This window comes from Camelus bactrianus, chromosome 15 (genome assembly GCF_048773025.1).
Source record: "Camelus bactrianus isolate YW-2024 breed Bactrian camel chromosome 15, ASM4877302v1, whole genome shotgun sequence".
NCBI lineage: Eukaryota > Metazoa > Chordata > Mammalia > Artiodactyla > Camelidae > Camelus > Camelus bactrianus.
In genome coordinates, this window is record NC_133553.1 from 49,618,739 (window position 1) to 49,646,148 (window position 27,410).

General features: G+C 38.8%; 1 protein-coding gene across 17 annotated transcripts in view; it reads right to left on the reverse strand.

The window, feature by feature from the left end:
• NRXN1 (neurexin 1) overlaps positions 1-27,410 on the reverse strand; it is a 1,021,265-nt gene that overhangs the window by 556,359 nt on the left and 437,496 nt on the right. For 11 of the 17 annotated variants that reach the window (XM_074341128.1, XM_074341127.1, XM_074341120.1 and 8 more), the window contains 4 exons: positions 26,286-26,724; positions 10,445-10,828; positions 3,753-3,956; positions 1,177-1,203 (listed from right to left, as the gene is read on the reverse strand). In XM_074341128.1, the coding sequence (XP_074197229.1) occupies positions 1,177-1,203; positions 3,753-3,956; positions 10,445-10,828; positions 26,286-26,724 (1,054 nt within the window). The remainder of the gene's footprint in view (positions 1-1,176; positions 1,204-3,752; positions 3,957-10,444; positions 10,829-26,285; positions 26,725-27,410) is intronic. The other 6 variants (XM_074341130.1, XM_074341133.1, XM_074341132.1 and 3 more) reach the window with 1 other exon arrangement.

Consider the following 27,410-nt stretch of genomic DNA (forward strand, 5'->3'; position numbering starts at 1 on the left):
ATAAATCATAATTCAGTTACCTTTTTATTGCTATGATTGGAAGGACTGGCTTTTATGCTGCTTTGGAGTGAGTATTTAAAGTATTTTAAGACAAATCTGAGTTATAAGAAGCACAGTGCTTAAAATAGCATGTATTTAAGTAGATAAGGCTTCTTGTTTTTGCAAGTTTAAGACCACCATTTTGTTCCTCAGAGAATGACTTATTGCCATTTGGAAACAGAGAGGTTTTGGGAGTAGACTCCATCAACTCACATTCAGCATTTTCCGAAGACATTAAAACTATTTTACTGACTATGACAGTGAAAGATTAGAAGCTTGTTAGAACCATTTTAGTTAAATAGCTAATAACTGTTATACTGGAGGAGATTCCTTAATGTGGTCAGCAAAACCTGGAAAAGAACAACCTAAATATTTATGTAAAGAAATAAAATAAATTTACTCTTAAGATAATGCTACGACTCAAAATAAAATCACAGTCCTTATATCCTTTCAGATTCTCTAGTCCACAATCAAAAACACTCAGTCCATGCATCTTTTCTAACTCATCATTTGGCATGCATATCACAGATTTGGAGGGTTTTGGTTATTTTGGCAGATAGACGATTAGGATGTAAAAATTCATTATGTAAATGCTCTTAATGAACAAGAAAAATTTCTTTAGATAAGTAATTTTCTGTACATATATATAAAACTTGGAAAAACACACATTTTCCAATGTAAAATTTTGGTTGAATTTAGAAAGGTTTTATAGTAACTTTCAAATAAAAGGGATTTTTTCCCCTATGTTTGAGTTAAGAGATAAAACCAGAAAGTGAAGGGAATAAGACCCACAGTATTTTTTCCTAATTTGGTTGTGAAGAGAACTTCTGGAGTCCAAGATCAGCCAAAATACAAATGCTAGTTGCTATATCCAAGGGTCTACAGAGGCGTCTGCACCTTCTGTTACAGGATATTTGTCACCTCTTTTCCCACTTAGAGGTAGAAACTGCAGCAGGAAGGTCTTCAGCTGGACAGATCTCAAAATGAATTTTTACAACCCAGATGATGGACTGGTATACTTCAAAAGTGAATTCATGGGTTTTATAAACACCTTTCTCTTTCTTTTTTTATTTTTTTCTTGACTAGCTACATCATAATGGAGGAATAACATTTTAAAAATTTTGAATAGGCACTTACTGGAATTACAGTTAATCCTGATACAATCTAGATGGGGGAGAATAGATGAAAAATGAAAATTTATCCTTCAAGGTAATAGCTGCAGACATCCAATAAAATCACAGTCCACCCTTCCGGGGACAGACACATGCAAATATGGCCACTCCATATCATTTATTCTTTACATACTTCTAGAACCCAGATTCATTGTTATAAAACTTCACCATTGGAAACAACAATAGAAGGTTTTAAAAAAAATGGCCAATTCAAACAAAGCTACATGGTGACAAATCTAAGTGAAAGAAAGACTTGTTAACTGTCAAAGATGTTTGGCTTAGACTGGCTGCAACTTTCTCCCCATCTGTGAAAGAACATATTATTATTTTCAATATAATTAAAAAGTGCTCCGTCACAATGGGGTACAGTGCAAGCTTAGCTAGGCTCAGACATCTTGGACCTCCAAAATCTATTATCCCACAAAGGCCAACGGAATCCTTTAGAATTGTGGTGGTCAAATGGAGAGCTAGTTGAAATTATTCTCATTTCACCCTAATGTATCTATTCTTTTTACTATTATTTGCTTGGGCAAGAACGTAACAACCAGGCTGGGTTCCATACCTTGTATTATTGAAGGAGGAAAGAAACAACTTTGTTTCCTTTACAAACTAGCGGCTAAGGAGCAGTGTCATTGTTCAGAGCACACAAGCCGATCCCTCTGTTGGAAGCTAACAATGTTATTTCTATGTAATAAGTGTCATGGTTAATACAGCTATTGATTTTCCTTTTCTTACACTTTCTTCTTATATAAAAGCAAATGATTCTCTAAGAGCAGAATGTCTAAACTGGAGAACACAGGCTGTGATTTTAAGGGTTCTCTTTAAAGGACTATGTGGAATGTTTTATTTTTATTTTATGTATAGATAAATATTTGTTGGGTTTGGTTGTAGTATTTAATGCCTTTGGGGAACATGAAAAATATAAACCTAGATTCTGTTTCCATATAGCTGAGTTTGTCATGTGTCGTCAACCGCATCAGAAAAGTGGTTGCAAACAGCCAAGGAACAGTGCCTACACAACTCTTTCCACAGAATGCTTTGCTGTTGGAAAATTCCCACCGGTGTGTCCACCTCAGCTAACAGCCCCTTTACTGCAATTAGGCAATTTATTTTGATTGGCCTGTAGTAACCTATCATTGTCACTAGAGGGAACTCTAACAGAACAGTAAATGAAAGTGCTGTGTGTTCTTCAGTAATCTTTAAAAAAAAATGCTTATTATTGAACTTAATTCAACTAATATTAATTGAAAGTAACTGTATGCAGTAAGCTACCAATGAAATCGTTTTCTGTTTTATGAGCTATTATTCTGCCCAGCACAATTTGAAAATGTATGTGGGGTTTTCACAAATGCCTTACCTTATCACATTTTTACTACTCTTTTTGTAAACCCATGTAGCCTCGAATTTTATTTTTCTCTCTGTTTATTCACTATTGCATGTGTAAACCTACAGGAAATACAGTAAAACCTCATTAATTTGTACTCCTCTTACTTGGAGTTAATGATAATGTTGAAACTTATTGGGCAGAATATTTGTAATTCTTCATTTGATAGGAGCAGAGATCACTGGAGAAAAATTAAACAAATTGCAAAAGACCACATTCAGGAAGGAAACTGATTTCAAGTACTTTCCTGTACATTGACGGCACAACTTTTGAGAAACAATGTGCTAATTATGGATAATTCTTATCCATCCATTAGCATCAGCCTAGTAAAACCTTTCTTTAACGAGATTTTTGAACTGCTAATTTGTGTTTTTGAATGTAATTGAAAACAAGACTGCTTGTAATTTTTTTTAAGTCTACAGTTCAGACTTTTTCTTAATTCACCCTGGTCTTCCGCCAGATTTCACCCAGCTTGGTGAGGTTTTACTGTAGTGACTCTTTGTGAATGCTACAATTAAGCAGGAAAGCATTACTTTTCTGCAGAAGAGCCTGTGTTTTGAGTGTTCTCATGGCTGTTTGCTAAGGGCCGCAGACTTTGGGCATTGAAGGGTTGTGGATTGCTGTTTGATAGCAAAGTATCATCACACTGTAGTTCCAAACAGAAAAGATGGGATACCACAAAGGTGACCATTCAAAGGAGAAGCCCAAGGAGTATAATAAGAGTGGCTGTTGACTGAGATCACAAAGTAGAAATCTGACATTTTGTAGCATATGTTGTCTAAGTAAACGTCAGTGGATTTTTGTTTATCTGAAAGGATATCTTCTATAACCAATCAGAATGTTAAATACAAAAATAAGACATTTAATTCGAGGCATTGTCGAGTCTAGTAATTTATATTTTCAATTAATCTCATTAATACACATGGCTTCCCTTTTAAGAACCCTCAGTGGTAGGAATCACACAACAGTAAATTATGTTAAATGAAACAGAAACCATAAAAAGATGCCCCGAAAACCTAAATTAATTTAAATAATGGAGATGAGACCATTAAGTATTTCAACTTTCCATGGCAAACAGGCTACTTGATAAATGTTTGCAGGCAAAACGGAACAAAAGGTGAAAAGTGTTAGTCCAGTGGGGGAAGGCGAGTTGTTACCTAGGTTGACCGTCAGTTTCACACGCCCCGCGTCCAGCTCCAGGCGGAGGGTGTCAGCTGAGTCTCTCGAGGTGGTTGCCATGAGGATGCCATATGCGCGCTGGGATCGAAACCGTAAGGACACATCCTCAGCCTCCGTATGCATCACCACCGGGAGCTGGATTTTCATAAACATACTTCCATCATAGCTTAGAACTGTTGCTTCTATAGATGGGAAATGAACAGAAAAGTTCTTGGTCAGTTCAGTGCATTTATACTTTGAAAAGGAAAAGCGTGACCAACTCAAGGTTTCCCTATAGCACACAAGACACAAACTCAGCTCATCTTCTTTAGACATGAGCAATTCTTTTTAAGCTGGAAAGAGAAGCTCCTCTGGGATGTATGTGCTAAAGTCCAGGAGCAGAGATGACTACACTTCCCTTTCTGTCCCCACAGTCCTTTCTACCTAGAGCATTCGTCACGTTGGATTAACTGTGTTCATGTATGTATATCCCTTCTCAAGAGCAGAGATCGTATTTTGTGTGTGTGCAGCCATAGTGTGAGCCGAGTTTGAAGCGCCAGCAGCTACATATGCATGTTTCTATACAGCCAGGCCACTGATCAGCTCTGCGAAATTAAACTTGGCTCTGAATCCCTCACCTGCAAAATGAGAGGGTGCTATTAGAGCATCTCTAGGCTATTAGAGCCTTTGCTTGCCCTCGAAGTCCATGATTCTAAGAAAAGTTACTATCATCATTTTTTTCATAATTTCTGCTCGAATATAATTAAAAAGAAATTAAAGATATGACTTAAAGGTAGAACTCAGGTCAACTCTTGACCAAGGTGATGTTCAGAAAAGAAACAGAAGAAAAATTGATATTACCAAATAACAGGAGACGCTTCTTCTGAGTCATCATGTTTAACAAGGCAATTCATTTTTACAAAGACACACACAGTAACTTCACGTTAGGGTTTATTTGCAGATAAGGGGTAACCTAAAGCATTATCCGTAAGCACCACTCTGGTACTCTGCAAAAAGTAAGCTATCACCAAAAGGTCAATAACTCTGTACCTAGATAATACTGAGTAAGGATGGGAGTGCGACTGAGGAGCTCGTATGGGTGTGTGCTGCTAATGGAAAGCGGATTACTTTAATGGATAAGTTGCTTTATGCTGGATCAAACACATAGAGAAGTGAATAGCAAAAACTGTTGATCTCAAACTGACTGATGTAAGAAATAGACCCTCTTAATGTTAAACACCATATGGTGGTAAAGCATTGCAAAACAAGGATGAGTCATTTTGCTTTCTCATGGGTTCTGGTAACTCAGAATATCATTTAATAAACTAAAAGCTACCTGGAATTAAAATAACTGAGGAAATTCTCACTATCTTGCCTATTTACAGCAACTAATTTTACTGATACAACTGTGCTCATGATTCAGACTATGTTCTGGAGCTGTGGTTTTACAAGTTTATCTTTCAAAAACTCGGGAAATTCAAGGATTACTTCTAACAGTATTTATTTATTTATTTTTCTAAGAGACTTTAATCATTAGTTGTTGTCATCACGGGACTGAAAGCACTTTCAGAACTGATCAGTGCTGAGGGTTCCAGGTCTCTCTCTTTGGAGCACTTCTCTTTTCTATCCACCTCTTAACTTAGAGGATCTTGGTCACCTCACACGTTCTCTCCCCTGATGCTTATTAACAGTCCTGACTTCTCTCCTGAGTTCCATCAAACATCCATCATCCATTGCCTATTGGACATCTCCAATTTGAATACAATCCACACACCCAAAATGAACAAACCCAACACGCTGCTTCTCCAATGTTCTCCATCTCAGTAAATGATCTAACACAACTGTTTAGACCTTAACCTTTCTGATTTCTCTCTTGCCCTTTCTGCCAGGTCCAATCTATTTGCAATTCTGCGTGTCTTGTAGGCTCTAATTCCATCCATTTCCTGAAGCAATCAGTTCTTACTGTTACAGGACCTCAGGCTCTGCCCCGCTGGCTCACCTGGACCACTGTAATAGCTCCCTCAATGGTCCCACTACTTTTACTCTTTCTGCCTACATGTTGCAGCCGGGCTAAAATTTTAAAGTGAATCAGATTATATCACTTCATTGCTTCAGCTATGCACTTCCAACCCCACCCCCACCCCCCGTCTCCACCCCGGACCCTCTGCCAATAGATCCCCACCACTGCGGTTAGAATAAAATCTGTAGTCCGTTTATTAACCCATTAGGTTTTGTGTCAATCAGCCCAAGCCCATCTCTCTGGCCTCAGCTTTTAGCACATCCTCCCTTGTTTAGTCAACTCCAGCCACACTGGTTTCATGTCTCATTCATGTTTGTGCTTGTGGAACCTTCTGTCTTAAAATGTGTCACCCCCAGATCTTTATACAGTTTGGTTCTTCAGCGTTCAGGTCTCTGGTCAAGCCTCATTCCCGAGAGTCCTGCTGCAAGCACCCCTCTAATCCCCCCTCCAGTTATCCTGCGTCCACTCACCACGTCCTGCTTGTTTGTGTAGCACAGTCTGCCTTTGCCCTTTAGTGTGTGTGTCATTAGAGCAGAGCTGAGCTCTCCTAGTCATGGCTCTATCATCAGCCAAGGACTCCAAAAAGGGCCAGGCACACAGTAGAGCCCTGATATTTATTGGATTAATTATTGCACTTGAAACTGAAGATACAAGAGCGAGCTTTTTTTCAAGTTGGACATCATGCTTACATGAATATTCACTAGAGAACTTAAGTATTTATTCTATCTATGGTAAGTTAACCTAATTTTGGTAACGTATATGAACAAAATACTCCTTAAAGTCTACATTGAAAGCCATAATTGTGCCACAAAAGACAGACTAGGAAAGGGGTCTGTCTACCAAAACAGGGGTCCTGTGGCTAAGCACTGACCTAATAAACAATGAGAAAATAAAATACGATACTCTTAAAATATGCTGGTTCTATATCATATCACATATCTACATCATATTTGTCCAATTGGATACGGTTTCCCTAAAGAAAATTTACTAGGAGTTGGTCAAAAAAAAATTAAAACATTATACTAAAGTTGTAGTCAACACTAGAAAACAGTGCTTCCAGTACAATCTTAAAGAAATGTGCTCTTTACCATTTCTCTTCTCTTCTTCAACTATAGCCAATCATTGTCCATCTCTATAGGGCAACAACTGCTTGAATAAAAACTGAAAAGGCACTATCAATCGCTCAGTAACTTTGGTGTCATACAGATAAAAGGGCTAAAATAGTCTTCGTTTCTCTTACTTATTTAATCTGTAAATCTAGTCTCTATTATTCAATAATCTTATTTTTTGAATGTTCCCATGTTCTATGAAACGTAGCTCAATTTGACTGAAGATTAATTAGGGGGAACGTCCTTTTAGACACACAGATGACTGACAACGGATCAGAAATATAGTATGAAATACAACCCAAAGTGAAAAAGAAATAATAGTAATAATCAGGATCAGTGGCTTTTAACATTCTCCAAAAAGCTGTAGTAATGAAACAACAGTGAAGTAATTAAACTCGAGCATCCCTGAGTGCCATTTTAAACGATCCTCAATGTGAAAATAACTTGTTGATAAATGACAAAGGAGCACCTACACGATTCCTCATAATTAGAGTGAATGTTTAATTAGACAAGCAATGGAAAATGCACGAGATTGCAGTCTGGAGTTGCCAAATAAATGGTAAACAACCTTCTGACATTTGAAGGTTATACTATTTGGCAGCATCCTTTAAACATGAGTAAACTTACTTTATTACTTAGGACACAAAAGAGTTTTCTAAAAGGCGAATTCCCATACAATACTTCCCAGTGAGGGAGAAAAAGTTTCAACTTTGTCTCCTATATCTCCTTCCCCCGTGTCGTTAAGTTTGATAAATTTGCTCTTCTGCCTTATTCCTCCTTGCAGTCTAAAGTGTACACCTGTGTTCAGTTTTGCCGAAAGGCAGTCACATATTGTGATCAACAATGAAAATCAGACAAGGAGCCAAAGTATATGGCTCTGACATCTGTCCCTCCATCTGTCAGAGTTTTAACAAGCAGGTATAAAGTAGACCTCTGATTATACCCTATACGTACAACCAAGAAAAATTTCTATATGACCAAGTCGCCACAAATTCTCAATTTTGTGAAAATAAAGCAGGAGAGAAGGTGCTGAATTCAATTTATATTCGATTGAACAATATTTCTGTGCTACTTTTCTTTATGGGATCAATACATATAAAATACTATTTTTTTAATTTGCCTAAGTCAGCAAATACTCTGTTCTTTCTTATAAGCTCTTTACTTAATGAAGAATGGCAATTTCCTAGAATATGATTACAATACCATTCCCCATGCTGCCCTGTCCAAGGACTTAAACGTGCTTCTTTATAAGTTATCAATTATTGCTCAATTATAGTAAAACAGAAACTCTGTAAGTGCCTTTTTTGTTTTAATTTCAAGAGTTGTCAGTCAACTCTTATGTGATCAGAGTGCATCTGGAGAAGAACCGCAGTCGAAGCTCTTTCTTTTGAATTGGAAACCCCAAGGGTTGGACACGATCTTGTGTTGACTGAACTAGGACAGGGCTGGGAGCTGGAAAGGAGCCAGATTTTGTCGTATCGACTATGACAAGCCTCCCACATCACCCTTGTTTTCGGGAGACGCCATAATGTGAGCAAGACAATCAATTCTGAAAAGCAAAGACTTCTCACAATACACCGGGTAGTCCAGAAACAAAAACCACACAAAAATGACAATTTTCTCTTCTCAGTACACAACCAACCTGGAAACAAAGAAATCTGCAGAAATTTCCAGCCACCTGTCAGATAAAAATGTACGTTGAATCCCAGTGATTAAGTCTACTATTAAATTCTCATTTGCAAATCTGCATATGCTTACCACCTCTCCTTCTAATTACTGCAATATATAATAGCTCCTTTCCCTCATTCTGGTTCAGGAAGCTCTACAATTTCCATTATTTCTGCCATATGCAGTAGCAGGATATTGCCACAGGGTGGTACACCATGCATATTTAACTGAAGGCTTTTGTACTCTCTGACAGTTCAGTTATACCCTTTTCTAGCATCACTTAAGCAGGAAGCATCAGGAAAAGTGACAGCTCTCTGAGTGATTAAAATGAAAACACAATCGTAAATCATACAGGTCTGCTAATCTCACATTATACCAAACTTGTAATGTATCTTGCAAGCTCTGTCACTTTGTTGTTGTTGGCTCCTTTTGGCAATTTCTAAAAACCATAATATACAAACAAACTGAAATTAGAAGGGAAAATTTACGGAGAATGTACACCTTACAAATGAAATGATGCATAAATAATTAACCTCTGATAACTATTCATAGGAATTGCAATTAGGTACTAGGAGAACGAATGAATCTATGTGATTAGAGTGTTTATCTATCCATGGACCTATCTAATTGTATAGCACAGAGCAGTGACGGTATTTGGGTAGGGGATTTAAGATCATTATTAGATTAGTAGGTTATTATTACTAATTTTTATATTAATTAATGTTATTAATAGAACTGATAAGCTGATGAACCTCCTTATTAAGAATCAATGTCACATTTCAACTTTGGATTCTAGAAAAGAACCACTTTTTCCTCTAGGAAGTTTTAGCTTAAACAAATTAAACAATTTCAGGAATGCAGGGAGAAGACGACTAAATGCATACGGTTGAAAAAATACACGCCAGATACTTTTTGGCTAAATGTCTCAGAAAGCAATGTTATTTGGAGCATGAGAGGACAATGGAGCAACTTGTCAAAATTTTTTCACATTGATTTTGTGTTCCATTGTTGAAAATAAGTGGCAATGGGTATGGTGACTATAGCATTTGTCTGGAACTCTTGGGTCGATGGAAGGACATACTTAGACCTATTTGTTCTATTCCTTCCTTTTGTCTGGTCTGCAGATGACCGGCGGCAGCTATCACCTTTTACTCTTCCTTTAACCCTTATTCTCCTAATAGAAGGAAAAAGAAAAAAAAAAAAGTAGCTTTGCCTCCTGCTAGAGAAGGGAATGGTGGTACATGCTCAGAGCTTCCGCAGACACGCTAAGCCTTAATGTCAAATCGGTAAGTAAATCTTCTGTGATCAGTTGCGTCTTAGGCAAAGGTAAATGCCTTTGAAATCAGTGTGAACTTCTGAAAGTGCTGGTGTAACTTAGATGGTTTAAAGTCACCTTACTTTTCAAATTTCAAACGGGTAAGTCAACTAAATTGAAATGGGCTAACTTAAGTCCCATGCGGTAGCGTCAGGGAAGCCACATCCCACAGTTTAGCTTGCTTCGAATGCTCTTTTTAGCAGAGCTGTTAGCAATGAGGCCATAAGTATGTCCAAATTCATCCCTTTTTCACTTGCTAGTATCTTGAAATTAAAAACTGGGTGAAAGAAACAGTGATTGTCTATGATACTTCTTAGACCCATATCCTAGAGGATCCAAAAGACCCAACTCTATTTATTCCTGAACTATACTTAAAAAGCTGTGTCTTCCCAGGATCAGGTCCTTTGCAAATCATTAAGGACTGGTCGGGATCACCCATCAGGTGCGGCCTCTTGGCTTGCAGAACATCTGCTTCAGCAGAGCATACGTTATGTTTCAATGGTCATTTAAGGTTTGAGAGCAACACTGCATACTCTTTTCATCTCAGGGGAGTTGGCTGCTTAATTTCTGGAAACCTACCTCTCTCGCAGGACCTGCCAAGATAGCCTGTCCCGGAGCAATCGCAGACGTATCTGTTCCACCCATCCCTGCACATGCCGTTGTTTTTGCAAGGATTGCTAAGGCACGGTTTTGCTGTTTCCCTTGAGCAGGACGGCTTCACTCCAGCAGTACTTTGAACTTCAGCCATTTGCCGGATATCTTTGCTCTGGCCGTCAATGAACAAATCTCTTATGCAGCCCACGTAGCCATAGTTGAGCAGAGCAGTCCACACCTCGGTGGGGAAGACGAGGCCAGCCTTATTTTCTGGCAAACCCCCCAGATACAACTCATCATCCAGGTCCAGAATCTCACTCTCACCAGGAGCAGTGTAGGGTGTGCGCAGAGTGTTGACAGAAATGGTACCTGTTGCAAAGACAAGTGAACACACAGGTGTTTACAGAGTACAGCACATTCCCAATAGCATCCTTTCTCTCCTTCTTCTGCCTAAGGGTGAACTCCTTGAGGGCAGACAGGTCACAGTTTTCTTTCTATTCCTGGTGTACTTCCCAGGGAAATGAACAGAAGAAATCTGTGGAATTAAGTAACTTTAGAACTAAGGCAGACCGTGAGTGACTAAAATGGTTCTATTTCACTTTGGGAATGAAAACCAAGGTGTACAGCCAAGAAAGAGTGTTTCTCAGACTCCAACAGTTCAGGGAAGAAAGGAAGGGAAAAAAAGAAAAGGAAGGAAGGGTGGGAGGGCAGGAGGGCAGGAGGGAGAGAGAGAGAGGGAGAGGAAGAAAGAAGAAGCTGGCATTTTATATCACTCTTTCGAATAAAGTCAGACACTCTTTGGTTAGTGCTCATTTTCAAAGCTGGTATGCACCTGCAAACCAATGAAGGGCTGTGTTGTGCCCCCATCTTTAACTGACTTCATTGTTTTTATTGAATACAATAATCTGACAGACTATCTACATCGAAACTTGACTTCATCACACTTAGCTGTATGAATCTACTGATTAGCCTCTATGGTCTCAGTTTACTCATCCATAATATGGGCATAGTAATGTGACCTATCTCCTATGAGTATTAAATAAAATAATACAAGTAAACTGCTTCTCGGTAAGCACTGCATAAATGTTGGGTATCATGATTCATCACAAGAACCAAGTCAAACTGGGTGTTAATTTTTTTTTAAACTAGTTACCATCTAAATGGACAAGTTTTCTTCCCCCCTCACTTCAATGTAAGAAGAAATTTACTCAGTTTATAACACACAGGAATCCTAGCCCTAAGTATAGAATGAAGAGGTAGACTTTCACATGGGATTATTTGAGGATCACAGGGGGGGAAAAAAGGAATTCATTAAAATAAGAAAACAGGAAAGACACAGCATTTTCCTGATCAAAATTTCCAACCTGTACCATCAAATTACTCAAAATTTCACTAATATTCTATCTCCACAAAGATCTTTGTAAAAATGCAAATGTGCTACCTGAAAAGGAGACCACATGGACCCATTTCCAGATTATCCCAGATTCCTTTCTCAGGTCTTGACCACAAAGTAGACTGGGAAGATTCTAATGAGAGAAAGCGGATGAGAAGCCTCAGGGATTTAGAGTGCAGACTCACAGGAGTCTGAAGACTCAGGCCTGAAGACCGAAGACGGGGTACAGAGGGAGGGACAGAAAGGGAAAGCGTAGTGTGGGTATAGAGTGGGTAGCAGGATGCATTTTAGCTTTTTCACAGACTAGCTGTGGTCCGCGGCAGATGAGACTAGGGCCTGTGGTGACAGTGAAATGTGCATCCAAGCACACAGAGCTGCAGGCCCTGCACTGTGCCCAGGGCACCCCAATCCCAGCGCAGGGGCACGCCTCCACACTGAGAGCATAATGGGATGTGTCTCTGGGCAGCAGGAGGGCAAGGATGATGCTGCCAGAGATGGTGCGGCCAGCCAAGTCATCAGGAGGGCATTTGTCTCTCTAGACTTCCACAGAAAGAAATGGAAAAGGCTCCTAGGGGAGAGACACTCAAAGGCATTGCTATTTTGGCCTTCCAAGGAGAGGAGTATATGAGGGATTTCCGAAGGAGGCAGCAAAAGAGGAGAATGACAAAGCACTCGCTTCTACTGTCCACACTGTGCAAGTGTCTAGGAAAAAACTTAGGAACATACAGGGGAAGAGAAGCAAGATGGCGGAGTAGAAGGACGCTTGTAGCTCACCCTCTCCCATAAATACACCAAAACTCACATCTACAGACCCACTCAGCCAACCAAAGCACCTGCCGAACTTCGACAGAACGTCGCCCTCTTTGAAAGACAAAGACACCAAAAATCTGGTAGGAGAAAAGGAAAAAAGAAAGAAGAAAAAGAAAAACAGTGCAGGAGTGGCCCCGCGGGGAGGGAGCGGCAAAGGAGGGCTGGTGCTCTTTCCCTGGGTACCCCCCTCCAACGGAGAGGCCAGCAGGACGGAAGGGGAGCCTCCGAGGCTCAGATCTGCCCCAAGCACCCCTTGACCGACAGAACTGAGTTAAATGGGCACAAAGGGTCCCTGCGACACCCAGCCAGAGATGTGAGCCAGCAGCTGGGGCCAGGACAGGCCGCCGGAGCCGGACAGAGGACGGGGTGGCTGCACGGAGGCAGCCCCTGGGGACTGCAGGGTGCTGTGTGCCATGGCTGGGAGGGGATACGGAGCAGAACACCCTTGGTCCCCCATAAATTGCGAAAAAAGCAAAGCAACACTCTGGTGTGCCCTGGGGAAGGGGTACCGTAGCCTTTGTCTCCTCAGACCTGCGCCGCCATTACTGGTGCTTCTCGCGAGAAGAGAAGCGGGACGCAGCCACAGCCGGCATCTCCTCCTGTGAGCAGCGCCCAGGGGGGGACGGGCCGAGGCCTGAATCCGCACCTGGGGGCTCTGTGACCTCCTAGGCAGGACTGAGACTTGTTTACAGCCCGAGGCTGATAGGATCTTTCTGCCCTGGCACTTCAGAGAACTCGTGCCACCAAGACAAACAAGGAGCTGAGATTTGGCACGGAGCAGGGGCGGGGCCGTTCTGCGGTCTTCCCTGAGCCTGCCTTCAGAGCGCCAACTGGAGGCGGAGCGGGCAGCTGCACAGAGCAGCAGAGTGACAGGTGCCGGGAGAGGGCAGGCAGCCACCCCCCTTCGTGGCAGGAACGCAGCACCTGACCACGGTGCTGGGAGGGGGTGCGATCTGCCCACTTGCCTCCCCTCAAAGCGCAGCATCTGACTGTGGCAATGGGAGGGGGAGTAACTCGCCCGCCCACTGGTTAAGAGCTAAGCTCCTGACCCAGTGTTAGGAGAGAGCACAATCTGCTAGCTGACAGCCACTGGGAATAGCACAGACGAGGGCGCCAACAGAGGGCCTCTGGAAACAGCAAGTTGAGTTCACGAAACAGGGCGAAGACACAAAGACCTCTCGATAAAATCATAAAGAGCACACCGTCTCCAGGAAAACTACATAACTGATACTCCTTAAGCCACAGTGCCAGAGAGATATGAGCAATATGAAGAAGCAGAGGAACCACTCCCAATTAAAAGATCAGGAGAAATCCCCTGAAAGCACGATCAAGGAAATAGACATTGATGGCCTACTGGATCAAGATTTCAAAAAAGGAGTGATCAAAGTACTGAAGGAACTAAAAGAAATAGTGTTTAGAGATACAAAATATGTCAAAAATGAAATAGAAGCTATAAAGAAGAACCAAGTAGAATTAGTCAACTCATTTGCTGAGATGAGAGCTGACCTAAAGGCTGTACAAAGCAGGCTAGATAATGCAGAGGAACGAATAAGTGACCTAGAAGACAGGACAACAGAAAGCACCCAATCAGAACAGCTGTGAGAAAAACATATCAAAAACAAAGAAAACAATGTAAGGGACCTATGGGATAATATAAAGCGCGCCAATCTATGCATCATAGGGGTTTCAGAAGGGGAAGAAAGAACAAAGGGGACTGAAAAGGTATTTGAAGAAATCATGACTGAAAACTTCCCAAACCTAAAGAAGGAATCAGATATCCAAGTACAGGAGGCTCAGAGGGTCCCAAACAGGAAGAACCCAAATAGACCCACACCAAGACATATCATAATCAAGATGGCCAGAGTCAAGAATAAAAAAGGATCCTAAAGGCAGCAAGAGGAAAACAAAGAGTGAGTTACAAGGGAACCCCCATAAGGCTCTCAACTGATTTCTCCACACAAACACTACAGGCCAGAAGGGAGTGGCAAGATATATTCAAAGTCCTGAATGAAAAAAAGATGCAGCCTAGGATACTCTATCCAGCAAGGCTATCCTTTAGAATAGAAGGAGAGATAAAGAACCTCACAGACAAGCAAAAACTAAGAGTTTAGCAACACTAAACCCATGCTAAAAGAAATATTGACAGGTCTACTCTAAATAGAAAAGAAGCAGGATGCTACAAAAATGAGAAACTTATAACTGGAAAGGAGATAACTGCCATGAATTAAAAAAGGAATAAACACAAAATTGTAAAAGAAGACATCTAAATCATTAAGAGTGGGAGACGGAAGCAAGGAAAGCCACTATGGAAAACAGTATGGAGATTCCTCAAAAGACTAGGAATAGACTTACCGTATGACCCAGGAATCCCCCTCCTGGGCATGTATTCAGAAGGAACCCTACTTCAAAATGACACCTGCACCCCAATGTTCATAGCAGGACTATTTACAATAGCCAAGACATGGAAGTAGCCTAGATGTCCATCAACAGATGACTGAATAAAAAAGAGGTGGTATATTTATATGATGGAATACTATTCAGCCACAAAAACTGACAACATAATGCCATTTGCAGCAACATGGATGTTCCTGGACAATGTCATTCAAAGTGAAATAAGCCAGAAAGAGAAAGAAAAATACCATATGAGATCACTTATATGAGGAATCTAAACAAACAAACAAACAAACAAACAAAACATAAATACAAAACAGAAACAGACTCATAGACATAGAATACAAACTTGCAGTTGCCAAGGAGGCAGGGGGTGGGAAGGGACAGACTGGGATTTTAAAATGCAGAATAGATAAACAAGATTATACTGTATAGCACAGGGAAAAATATACAAGATCTTGTGGTAGCTCATAGTGAAAAAAAAGGTGACAATGAATATATATATGTTCATGTATAACTGAAAAATTGTGCTGTACACTAGAATTTGACACAACATTGTAAAATAACTATTATTCAATAAAAAAATGTAAAAAGAAAAGGAACCTACAGGAACCATAAAATCCTACTTAGAAAAATACTTTAAACATCATTTAGAGGAAATGAAATATATAATTTTGAGAGAGAAATGTGACACTTTTCTAAATAGAATTTCATTACAGGCATTTTTAACTGTCCAAAAGGCCCTAAGAAGTAAGTTCACAGATGATCACTACCCTCTGTAGCAGCTAATGTAAATTAAAACAATGAGAAAGAGTAAGTATTAATGACAAAAGGAAAAGTAGGCATTAAACACACACATACACGTAGAAAGTGAAATATTGTATGCAATGAACGCCGTGACTTATGTTTTTAAAATGAAAGCGAGAGATGTGCCACCCCATTTTCCAATTAGCTCAAGAAGACTTCCTAGAAATGAATACATAATATTGAGAGGCAACTGTTAGGAGACACAGAGCAAGTGAACAATGACAAAGTTATATAAGAGGGGGGAATTTTTTTTTTTTAAATATGCAATTTTTCCTCATGTGCCTTTCGATTTGTGGAACAAGCTTGATTTAGCTCACGGTAAAGAAAGCACTCGGAAAAACTGTCTTGTCCTTATTCATGGTGTTATAATTCTGACACTCAGGATGCTTGGAGGATGGCTGAGATGAAGGAATGCAGCGACTTGCGTACTGTTTCCGTCCCCCCCAACTGAGTCTGCAGAGCCCAGTACCGTCTGGAGTTTCCACATTCAGTGGGTCCACACTCTCGGGGGCAAATCTGCTGCCAAGTGTGTCAGACAACCGTCCATGAAGAGTCTGACAAAATGGAGTGACTGGATCTCTTAATTTTTTATTTATGGCGTGTTAGTGCCTGCTCTGAACAAAGTATTTAAGAGAGTTCAGGTATGTCTTTATGAAAGTGCTTGTTGTGGTTGGAGAAAGATGTTCACTCCAACTTTGTGATTAAACTAAAATTTTCTGCTCACAGCACCTAACTTTAATCCACAGTTTTCATATAGTTAATGCGCAGCCCAGTGCACACCCGCTTATACACACACACATACACATACACACACTGAAACTGCTGAACAGAAAAAATACTTAACTCTACTGCCTCTGAGGCACTCTGCCTTTTTTATTATTATTATTATTATTATTATTATTATTATTATTATTATTATTATTATTATTATTATTATTATGTAAGTTTATTAATAAAAATGCTAGATGTGACCTACCAAATTGATTTCAGGACCAACTAACAGGTTGCAATCCATAGTTCAAAGAACACTGGGAGGTGACTACCATAAAGGACAAGGTCGTTTACCTCCCAGCTCCTTATCATCCCCTTGAGAGACAATTTTAGAGTTCTCACAGGAAGCAGTAGCAATGAAAGGTGGGAAAGGTAGCCAAAGAAATATAACCCTAACTTCAACTCAAATATTATCCAAGAGGAATTACACATGAATGTAACCCCGGATTCAAGGTATGGAGCCTCGCCCAGCAAACACATGTATCAGATATCATTCATTGGAATATTCTGCAAACAAACAGAACAGGATGAAACAACCAGAACAGAAAATTAACTACATGCTCCACATGCTTTGCTAATTCACTCGCACGTGAGAAAATCTTTGTAAAAGGGATGGCAAAAAAAGGGGGGCAGGGGGAGAACTTGAGCAGGAACAGAAACAGTTTTTGTATTTGGAAGATTCAAAGAGTAAAAAACTTTATTTGAAATAATTATTTTTTATTACTTAAACTCAAATGGATGTTTATATTTTAGCCTACACATGTGCAAATGTCCTGAAATGCTCACATTTTTCTGATAAGGGCTTTGAATATCTAATTCCTTAATGATTTTATTAAGGATACGAATCAAAGGAACTTATCAACTAAATAAAGGACTCGTCATAAAATCTCTGAATTCATTTAAATCAACTTAACACTGAGAAGCATAGTGAAATTTCAATATTCAGGTTCCCAAGTGCCTATTTCACTATAATTGAGTTATAAAGGCAGTGGTTACCAAGAAAACATGGCAAATGTGGTAAAGCATTATTCATCAACAAATAAAGACAATGAGTAGTTGCCACAGCTGTACGTATCAACAGAAATCATCCTCCAAAGGCTCAGGTATGACCACATGTAAATAAATACTTAAGAGAAAACAAAAATCCGAGTGTATTATTGGTTTACCCTCTATCTTTTTCCAGGAACTACAAATATTGATATCTTCTCTTTGGAACAGCTTGATTATTTCACACATTCTACCTTCTTCCACTATAATTACAAGTGAAGTTTCTGGTAAATTAAACAAATATTTTCTGTAAACACTGTTATATCTGAGCTGGCACAATTTGTAGATGGTAGTCATATTTAGGGACTTATTTGGATCCGTGCTTCATACTTCAATATTTAAGAATCCAAAGCACCCTGCCGTGTTATTTTACTTTTTTTAAAGAAATGAAATTTTGGCTAAAAACGAAATTATATTTGTGTACATAGGACTTTTATACTTTAATGTAGAAATCACACCTACTTATGTGAACATTTAAACCTAGTTGTTTTCATGGCATATGCAAAAGGTAAAACAAAGGTGATAAACAGACAGGGTATTATTTATTTAAGAATATTCATAAATGTAAATAATTCACATTTTATGTAAAATTATACATAGAAGGGGAAAAACTGTCGAAACAGTTCTTAGTTATGGAAATGGAAATCAACTTCAAGATTTGGTCTGGTATTTATAAACTGTTCACTTCCACTCTTTCTCATCCAGTTTTTCTTGGCTATTCCATTTCCAGAAGATTAGCTTATACAGTGAAAACAAACACAAAGTAAAGGTGAGACTTAAAATAAATTCATCTGGTTTCAACTTTTAAATTACTGCAAAAGCATAAGTGGTTGGGAAGTGACGGAGTAGAAAATTGTGTGCTCTAATGAGTAATGATTTTGCCTGATCAGAGGAAACCAATTTTCATGTTCTGGCTTTGCAACTAACTAGCTGGAGAACTTAGCCAAATAAGGCCTCATGTGGCTCTTATGCAAAATAAAGGACTTGACTAGATGGCCACTGAGATTCTTTCGTGAGTGAAAATTTTTTAAATTACTGCTTAAAATAATTCTGTAGTTAAATATAAATTTTATCTAACCATAGCTCTGCTTCACCACTCACTACAGAAAAGAATAAGATTCCACAAACTTACAGGTTTACTTGTCAAATTTAGTATTCTATAACAAATTTAAACTCAGTAAAAAGGCAAAATATAAGTGATAAAAGCAGAATGAAGCATTGATTACACAGTACGATACAAAATACACAATTCCCATAAATGAATAGAAAAAAAAAAAAAAAAGAAAAGAAAAGAAAAAGAAAAAGAACCAAAATATTAATAATGGTAGTTTTTTGAGTCATGGAATTATGAGTGGATAGTTTTATTCCTTCCTTCCTCTCTCTCTCTTTTTAGTTTTCTGTGTCATTTTTAAAAACAATGTTATGGATTACATTTATAATAGGAACTGAAATAAACTTTGCTTGAAAACAAAAAAACAATCTTGATATTCTGGTTTTTGCCTATTACCAGATGTTTCCTGCTTACTTGGATTACTGTGAGCCAGGAATTTCAGAAATTAAATAGATACATGAAAAAATAAATCTCAGAGCAAAATTGAAAAGTTTGATAATATCTAGTAAAGGCCAAGAGAGAAGAGAAAAGGGTACCTCATATACTGCAGATAAGAGGGCAGACTAAAATAGCCTGTTAGTAAAATAACCTGTCATTATCTTGCAAAATTAAAAATGCAGTTAACCCAGCAATATCAGTTCTCACAATGTATCCTACTGAAATTCTGACCAATATGTATAAAGATAAAATATGAAGGCTTTCTTTATGAATTAGTTTAAAACAGTGAACTTGTGTTATAGTCAAACTAAGGGCTATATGATGTGACTACAAAGGATGCCATAGAAAAAAACGAAGCTCTACATTTATGTGTGTAATTAGATTTCTAGATATGCTGGTGCACAGTAAAATACCTGGGAATATTTCAACACCAAACTATTTTACCTATGGAGGTGGGAGTGAATTGGTGAGGGAAGTGTGTGGCAAAGGAAAACTCTTCATTTACGTACTTTTTGATTTGCCTAAACTTTTTCACCAGTAGCACATATTTATATGTTATAGGCATGTCATGAATTAAGCACAGGCACATATACAAACACACACTCACAGCAATGTATGTGTATACATAGGAATTTTTTAAATGATCATATATAATGCTGGGAAATTCTGACTATGAATTAAGAGGCATATTCTGCAGCAATTAAAATATTATTTTGCAGAAGTTCCATAGATTTCTACTCAGCACTCTACAGTGATGGTCACTATAGCTGGGTGTGGTCAGGTAATTGCCTGTTTTCTGAGGAGACAACTGACACCATAGTCCAGGGTCTGTCCCTTGGCTTGGTAGGCCTAGAAAGGAGATTGAGTGGATTTAAAGAGCGAGGAGCCATCTCTCAGGGTTTGATGGATATTTACCAAGCCCACAAGACCAACGTATAAAATGAGAATGCCAAGTTACTAATTCTCTATGAGAAATTAACTATCATAGGATAGGCAATGCTTCCTAGGTAGTTCTGCCAACGCGGGATGCCAATTTATAATCTAAATGTGCATTTATTCATTTACAATGGGATCTTAAATTGTTACAGGAACCAGAATACTCATACTCATTTTGTCCTTCTACTGCAATCAGACTCACAATGGGAGCTAACTCTTACTCAGAAGAGTGAGGAACATAAGGAGAGTGCATCAGGTAAAGAAATGTGTAGTGATATTAGCCTAGGATGATCTGATACCCTCCCTCATCCCAATAAACATGACCTGCCTCCATTTCTACAGTGCGGATGAAGTAGTCAAGCACCCTGGGCAGTGCTTAGATGGGCACTGCCAATGTTTGTCGCTGTGACTTTCTTCTCTATAGACACTCTATATTTGAATACAGTTGAGTCCCACAAGCCCAGAAGCCTGGTTAAGGTGTCTCTGCAAAGCTCTGCTCTGATTCTCAGATGCTGTTTTTGTAACCCCCAGAGAACAATTTTTGTTAGTTAGATACGTTTACGTAAAAAAAGTTTATGACTTCATATTAAACAAATTGTCTGAAAAATTAAGTTTATATTTTAATTGCAACTACATAAAATATATGTACATGCTAACAAAAACTAGAAGAAAATGTGCAAAACCGAAAATGTTTTGAGTGGGAAAAGAAGGCAACAGATGACTTTTTTTCTTTTTAAATATGTTCAAAATAAATAAATAAACATAAGCATCAATTTAATAAAATTTAACAACATAATTATATGCAAAATTGACTCTGTCTAGTCAGTAGGATAGTCAAGTAATTGATAAATTACTGAAAAGGTATTTCAGTCTTCCCATTGATGGGTAGTAGTTTATGGACATGGATACAAAATAAAGCATTTATACATGTACTTAAAGTTACTTCAACAGGCTACTAGGTAGAGGCATGGGAGGAATGTTTATAGTCAGAGGGCAAATTCAAATCAAGACCTAAATAGAGAAACTGTCTAATGGTTGTTCAAGTAGATGGTATACACAGAAATCAGTGCTGGTAATAGATAGCTGGAAAGTGCCGTTCACATCAAACCATGATTATTATAAACCTCTAATTATGTGCTCTGGAGAGAGCCTTATGCTTTTCCCACTGTAATTTCCAGTTCTTAAACTGGAACTCTATGACTTCAATTCAAATCTCAATGGCTTCTTAGCTGTTAAATGTAGGCTTACCCATGAATAACTGCTGATACAATCTGCTGTACCCTGCTGTACACAAGCAGAATTTGACAAGAATAATGAGTTTTCTCTTTGATTTCAATGTGTAATGATGGTTTGCAAAAAAAAAAAAAGACTGGCAGTTTGCTACGAAAATATTTAAGAGGATACCCTTGACTGAGCCAAAGAGCTTAACACACATTTAAACAGTACCTCCTCCTAATTTTAGCGCAACTCACACTTTAGCTAAACATCTGGGTAGCTGTCTTGTATTGAGTTTGGGAGCAAAAGAGAGGGAAAGGGGAGCCCTGGAAAGGAGGAGGCGCTGGTGAGAGCACATGTAGCCATGAGTCTGGCAAAGTCTGCAGAGTAATGAGCCCCTTCAATCATACTATTAACTCAGCAACTTAGGGATTTTGCTCTTCTAAGTAGCTAAGCTATCCATAGAGCAAATCCACTTTCTGTGGAACTCATGACATACACTCTGATCCACAAAATCAGGCTGGTTCCTCCTTTGCCAGTTTGGTGCAGGATCTGAAAATACCATTCATGGCTTAGCCCACTAAGCCTCCCGTGTCACCGGTCATGGACTCAGTAGGCAATGGAAGAAGCTACACTGAATGGAGAGAACAGTGGTGACCAAACTCTGTTAGTCAAAGTGTGGGAATGAAAGTGCTTCTTCCTCGCCCCAAGTCACAGAATGGAAGAAGGGACATATAACCCAATACAGTTAACTGCTGAAAGTGAAGTTCTGGCAAAGTATTCAGATAAAGGTAATATTTCTCGTCAAGCGAAGGGCTCATACACCCACCTTTCAGTGAACAAAGGACCGAAGGGCAAATTACCAGAAAGATGGACATCCTGAGGGACTATCTTCCTTGTCAATAGCACGCTTACTGTGGGTCATATCCTGGTCCTCAGAAAGAAGTGAATGCCTTCCCTCAGGATTAACTTGCCTTCTGCCTACGTGTTCGCTAAATGATATTGGGGGTCTCATGAACAAGCAGGGATAGCAGCCCTGTTCTCATTAAAGGTTGTCATTTTGGAACTAGGCTTATCATAGCTCTCTCACAACTGTTTAACTTCCTCACTGCATTTTTTTTTTCAGCCATCTCAGCTTGGAGGATGACACCGCATTCATAAAAGGAAGACAACACCTGTTATCCTATGTTGTGTAAACTGCTTTCAGGAAGCAATGTAATTCCTTTAAAAAGTTGCATTTACAACTAAAAGAGTGCTATCACTCTTCACGTATAATGATGGTCCTACTATTTTTAGAATATTAGGGGTGGGCTGGCACTGAGCTATTCACATGTTTTTATTCTTTATTTTTTCTTAAACCAAATACATATTGAGCAACTGTTACTGCACAAGAAAGCAGCAGGGCCTGCGGGTATAAACATAAGTAAGATAGTCCCTGTCATACCTGGGTTTTCCTTATAAACTGGGGAATGTTAAAAATTCAGTCTGCCCACCAATTATGGTTTTAACCATCTCTCTGACCAAGACAGCCAAAAGTGATCAGCATCAAATTAACGGCCATGGCTTTTAGCCCCACTTACTTTAGTATGGTCAATAGGAGAAAGACTAACTCCTAGGTTTAGGCTCCCTCTACTTTAACAACACAGAAAATGTGGCTCATTCAATGTTTTTAAACACTCAGCTGAGGAGTATCCCAGGCAAACCAACAGATACGACCTTCATCGTCCATGAGTCAGAAACCAGCCCATACTGCCCTCTTGTCATGTCAGTATCATTTCCCACATTCCAATAAGAGTAATTTCCACATGGCCTCTGAATATAGCTGATGTGAAACAAGTTATTTCTTGAAATTCTGTTTCTTAGTTTTCACTGAGCTACAAGTCTCAGTATTTCACTAAGCCTAACTCAGAAATAGCCTTTAAGTAAAAGAAAAGCTAGTGTCGCTATTCATTCAGTCTTTAAAAGGCTGCTTTATACCAAACCAATGCAGTGTGCAAATACAGGACTTAATTAAAATACTATATATAAAATATTAACAGCTGCAGTTATTAAAATTACATTAAACTCCCTTGAGCAAGGCCAGCATAATATGAGCTCTCTCTGTCTCTTTTTTTTCCAAATTAGTAAGGGTAAAACCTGTTTCAGTGAATGAGCGTTGGTTTTTACATTGTTTATTCCAATTCACTACTCTGAAATCATAATCATGTAACAGTACTTTACCCTCAGAACACCACCAAGCATGCTAACTTAATCTTTAAACTGGATTCTGACAAAAGTCCCATGTTTTACTTTTTTTCTTACTGTAAACACTCTCTTAAGGCATCTCTCTCAATTTCCCATCCAGCATTGAACTTTGGAAATTAAAGTAGATATTTGCTGCTTTGACCTTTTCCAATGAGGGCATAAACAGGGCAGTTAATAAACTTTTGGTAATTTGGATGAATTAAAGAGCTTAAACAGAAAAAGTAGATTTTACACTGCTTGAGGATTAAGGTATTTAGCTGATCTTATTGTAACAGGTCATCCAAGGAACTTGGGAAACTAATTAGATCTCATTATCCTTTAAGACTGGAAAGAAATATCCTGGTATAAATTATCATTATCAAATGAAGAGTGAATAATTTTAATTTCCTTTTCCTGTTACTCTGCATTTACTAAAGTTTAGACATTAACTATGTATTTCCTCATATAGTTAGAAAACATCTCATTTCTAGGTGAACGAAACCCAACTGATCTGAAGTGTAGTTTTTGCCCCTCTGAACTTGCAAAAGATATCCACTTAATCTGATCAGTTATGTTTTAAATTATTCTAAAGTCTGACTAAAATACATATATATATATTCTTGAAAGTCATTTCCAAACTTTCATTCTAGATGTATTTTAAGTCAAGCTCTAATATCCACAAATTAATATTTCAAAATAAAAGATTAATCCATGTTTCCATCCTCTTTTTAAGTCTTCTGTTTGAATGTTCTTAAGTAGCACATTAATTGCTAACTCTGGGGGAAACAGGCTAGGGGAAGCCAGAGGGAAGCCCTGCATTGCTCTATTTCTGTATCCCTATCATTGGACTCTTCTGTGCTTAAATCAGAAAACAAAGAAGAATCCAGTTCCTAATGGAATCAGGATAGCACTACAGATATTTTTAAAAAATTATTTACTGTCTACTCTCAACCATCTAAGATACTGGCAGAAAATGACAGCATAGCACAGATTACACAGAATGGTAACTAATCTTCCTTTTGAACTTCTTTAGGGAAATGAAAGAACATTTGTAGACCAAATTTCCAGAGAAGGATGAATCAGAAAGAGTCTCCAAAGCATCTGAGGATCAGAGCAATGGGTTCCGACCTTCCTTCAACTCTCCACCCTCACCCCTAGCTCCTGCCGACTTTCATACACTTTCTTTCTTTCTTTCAGTGGGTAAGGAAGACATTTCTAGGAAGGCCAAAACCACAGTCTTCTTGATCAGTAAACAGGAAAAGAAGGCATGAATAATTGTAAAATAGGAAACTGTTCTGCTGCAGAGAAGCCAGGAATAAATGAGTGACACGGGAGTCTGTGAAAGGAGGGTATGGGAAGAGCTTGCCCCAGGCCCTCAGCATGGTCCTCCTAAAATAGGATGCGAATCACAGCTTCTTGGATCTGAAAGAAGCACTAAGTGTCATTAGACCTCTGGTTCCCAAATTTGGCTGATCATCTAGCCGCCTGGACAGCTGTGCAAAAATACAGAATCCTAGGCTCCGTCACTGTCTATCTACCATCACTGGGTCTGGGATCCAGTGAATACTAGGTTCTTCCCAACATGTTTTACAAAGAAAGAAATCCAAGCCCACAGAAAACCTAAGCCAAGCTCACGCTGCTAATTAGTGGGATATCCAGAGGAGATGGTACAGCACGAAAGCAAATAAGAGAACAGTAGGTGAGAGAGGAGAAGACGGGTTAGATCTAAATTCTGCTCTCTTCAATTACGAGAAGATAATTTGATTTGTTAGTGAGGACAAGCAGCATGAAAGCACTCAGCGAAGAAAGCAAAAGATATAATGCATAGTTGTATACCTAAAACAAATTGCTTCTCTCCCTCTCTCTCCTGGTTTCTACAAATGCTATTTCCCTTCCCTGGATGATTCTTGCCCCCACAAACTGAATGCTGCTCAACTCCCTAAGCCCTTTAATCCACTTCCAAATTTCAGAGTAAGTAAATGTTATTTCTTCAGGCCTTCCCTATACCATCCTCTTCTTTCTCCACTTCACACACACACACACACACACACACACACACACACCCCTCCAGAAAAAAAAAAAAAAAAGTGCAGCAAAAGGAAGCCAAAGAAATGAAAATTCCTGTTGGTGGAATTCCAAACCTCTTTTATCAGAAAGGGAAGCTATTTGGAAGGCAGCAGAGTTTTGCCAGTGTCCTTGAAATCCTACTGTACTGATTAAAATGTTTTTGATACCAGACCCACCTCGGGGAAAAGGTGTGCTGTATTAAACTAAGGATTTGATGTATGGATCATTGAAATTTTTTTTTTCATATTTTATATCTGCCACTTCAGACAACTGCAAACATATGAGAGATAACTGGGAATGTAAGAACCCCGAATTTTGTAATTTGCAAAACAAAATTTCTTGCAAGATTTGGCACTTGATTATCCATTTAATGTTCACTTAAGAAGCTATTCTAGAGCCATTTGAGCATTTGGGGTTTGATGCCCAACTAGGATGATTAATTAGTGCCTTCTGATTCTTATACGATGTGAAACAGAAATAATAACAGACAATTTCCTTTACTCTAAAGACAGAAATGCAGGAAATCTTTAGTATGTCTTGGTTTTAATTCCTTACAGATGGTGAGGAATGGATGGGATGTTCCAGCAGACAAATAGCATAGAAAAATGATCAATTACCTGATCGTCCGTCTCTCTGGAAGTCCACATGATACCATTCTCCATCATTCACCTTCTTCTGCAGGGCCTTGATTTTGATTGTCCCTGACCCCATGTCCAGGAGGAGGTAGAGGTGTCCATCCAGCATCTCGATAGCGAAGAAGTCAACCTTTATCATCTGCGGATGCTTGGCGTCTTTTTGGTGTCGTGGCTTGCCGTGACTAAATAAGATGAGGCCATTTGGCTCTGTTGTGCGGAAATCAAATGATATGGAGCCTGTTTTCTTTGCGTTCCATTTAGGCAAAGAGATGAAAGATTCTGGGGTTTCAAAGGTGATTGGGTCCAAAGTTGCAACGTTCTCACATTTAAATGCCACCACTCCATGGATCTTCATCTTAGGGTCTCCTTGCTTGGCAAGTCGAGATAATTCCAATCTTACATCATTGTTTTTATACACAACCTGTGGGTAGAGGATAGCAGTGAGAAACTAGGCATGTATTTTAATATTTAGAACCAGTTATCAGTTCATGTAACTTGCAAGTGGAGCGTGAAAAGGCATACAATGTTTAGTGCCTTTTGATGCATAAGACAGCTTTTTTAGCCAAATAAAATCCAGGTATCAATTCACTGCACATAACTATTCTAATCTAATTTCACTCAAATAATGTATACACACACACACACAAGTACCGGCAGTTAACTCAAATAACTTGAATAAACCTACACAGAGCTTTCATTATTTCAAGCACGTGCAACCTTGAACTTATAAATACCATTTGCTTTTGTTAGTTGGCCATTATGTTTTCTTTATTAAATACATAAGTTGAGGTTTTTCAGTTTTGCCATCACTACAATATTCGAAATTAGATACTTTTGTACGCCAGTCCCCGAAAGTATAGGATCTCTTCTATGGTCTATATATCCATGGTGCATATTAAGCTTGTAAAATAATCACAAGTGGAGGCAGAAAATATCCTGAATTTTCCCAGAAAAATCATAAAATATGACTACAATACAGAAGCTCTCTCTTGCCCTGCCCTACATTAATAACTGAATAGTATTAGGTAACTCTGGAACTTAGTGTTTACCCTAAATCCATTCAATCTATGTTACTAATGTTACATTTCACTTTTAATATATACAAAT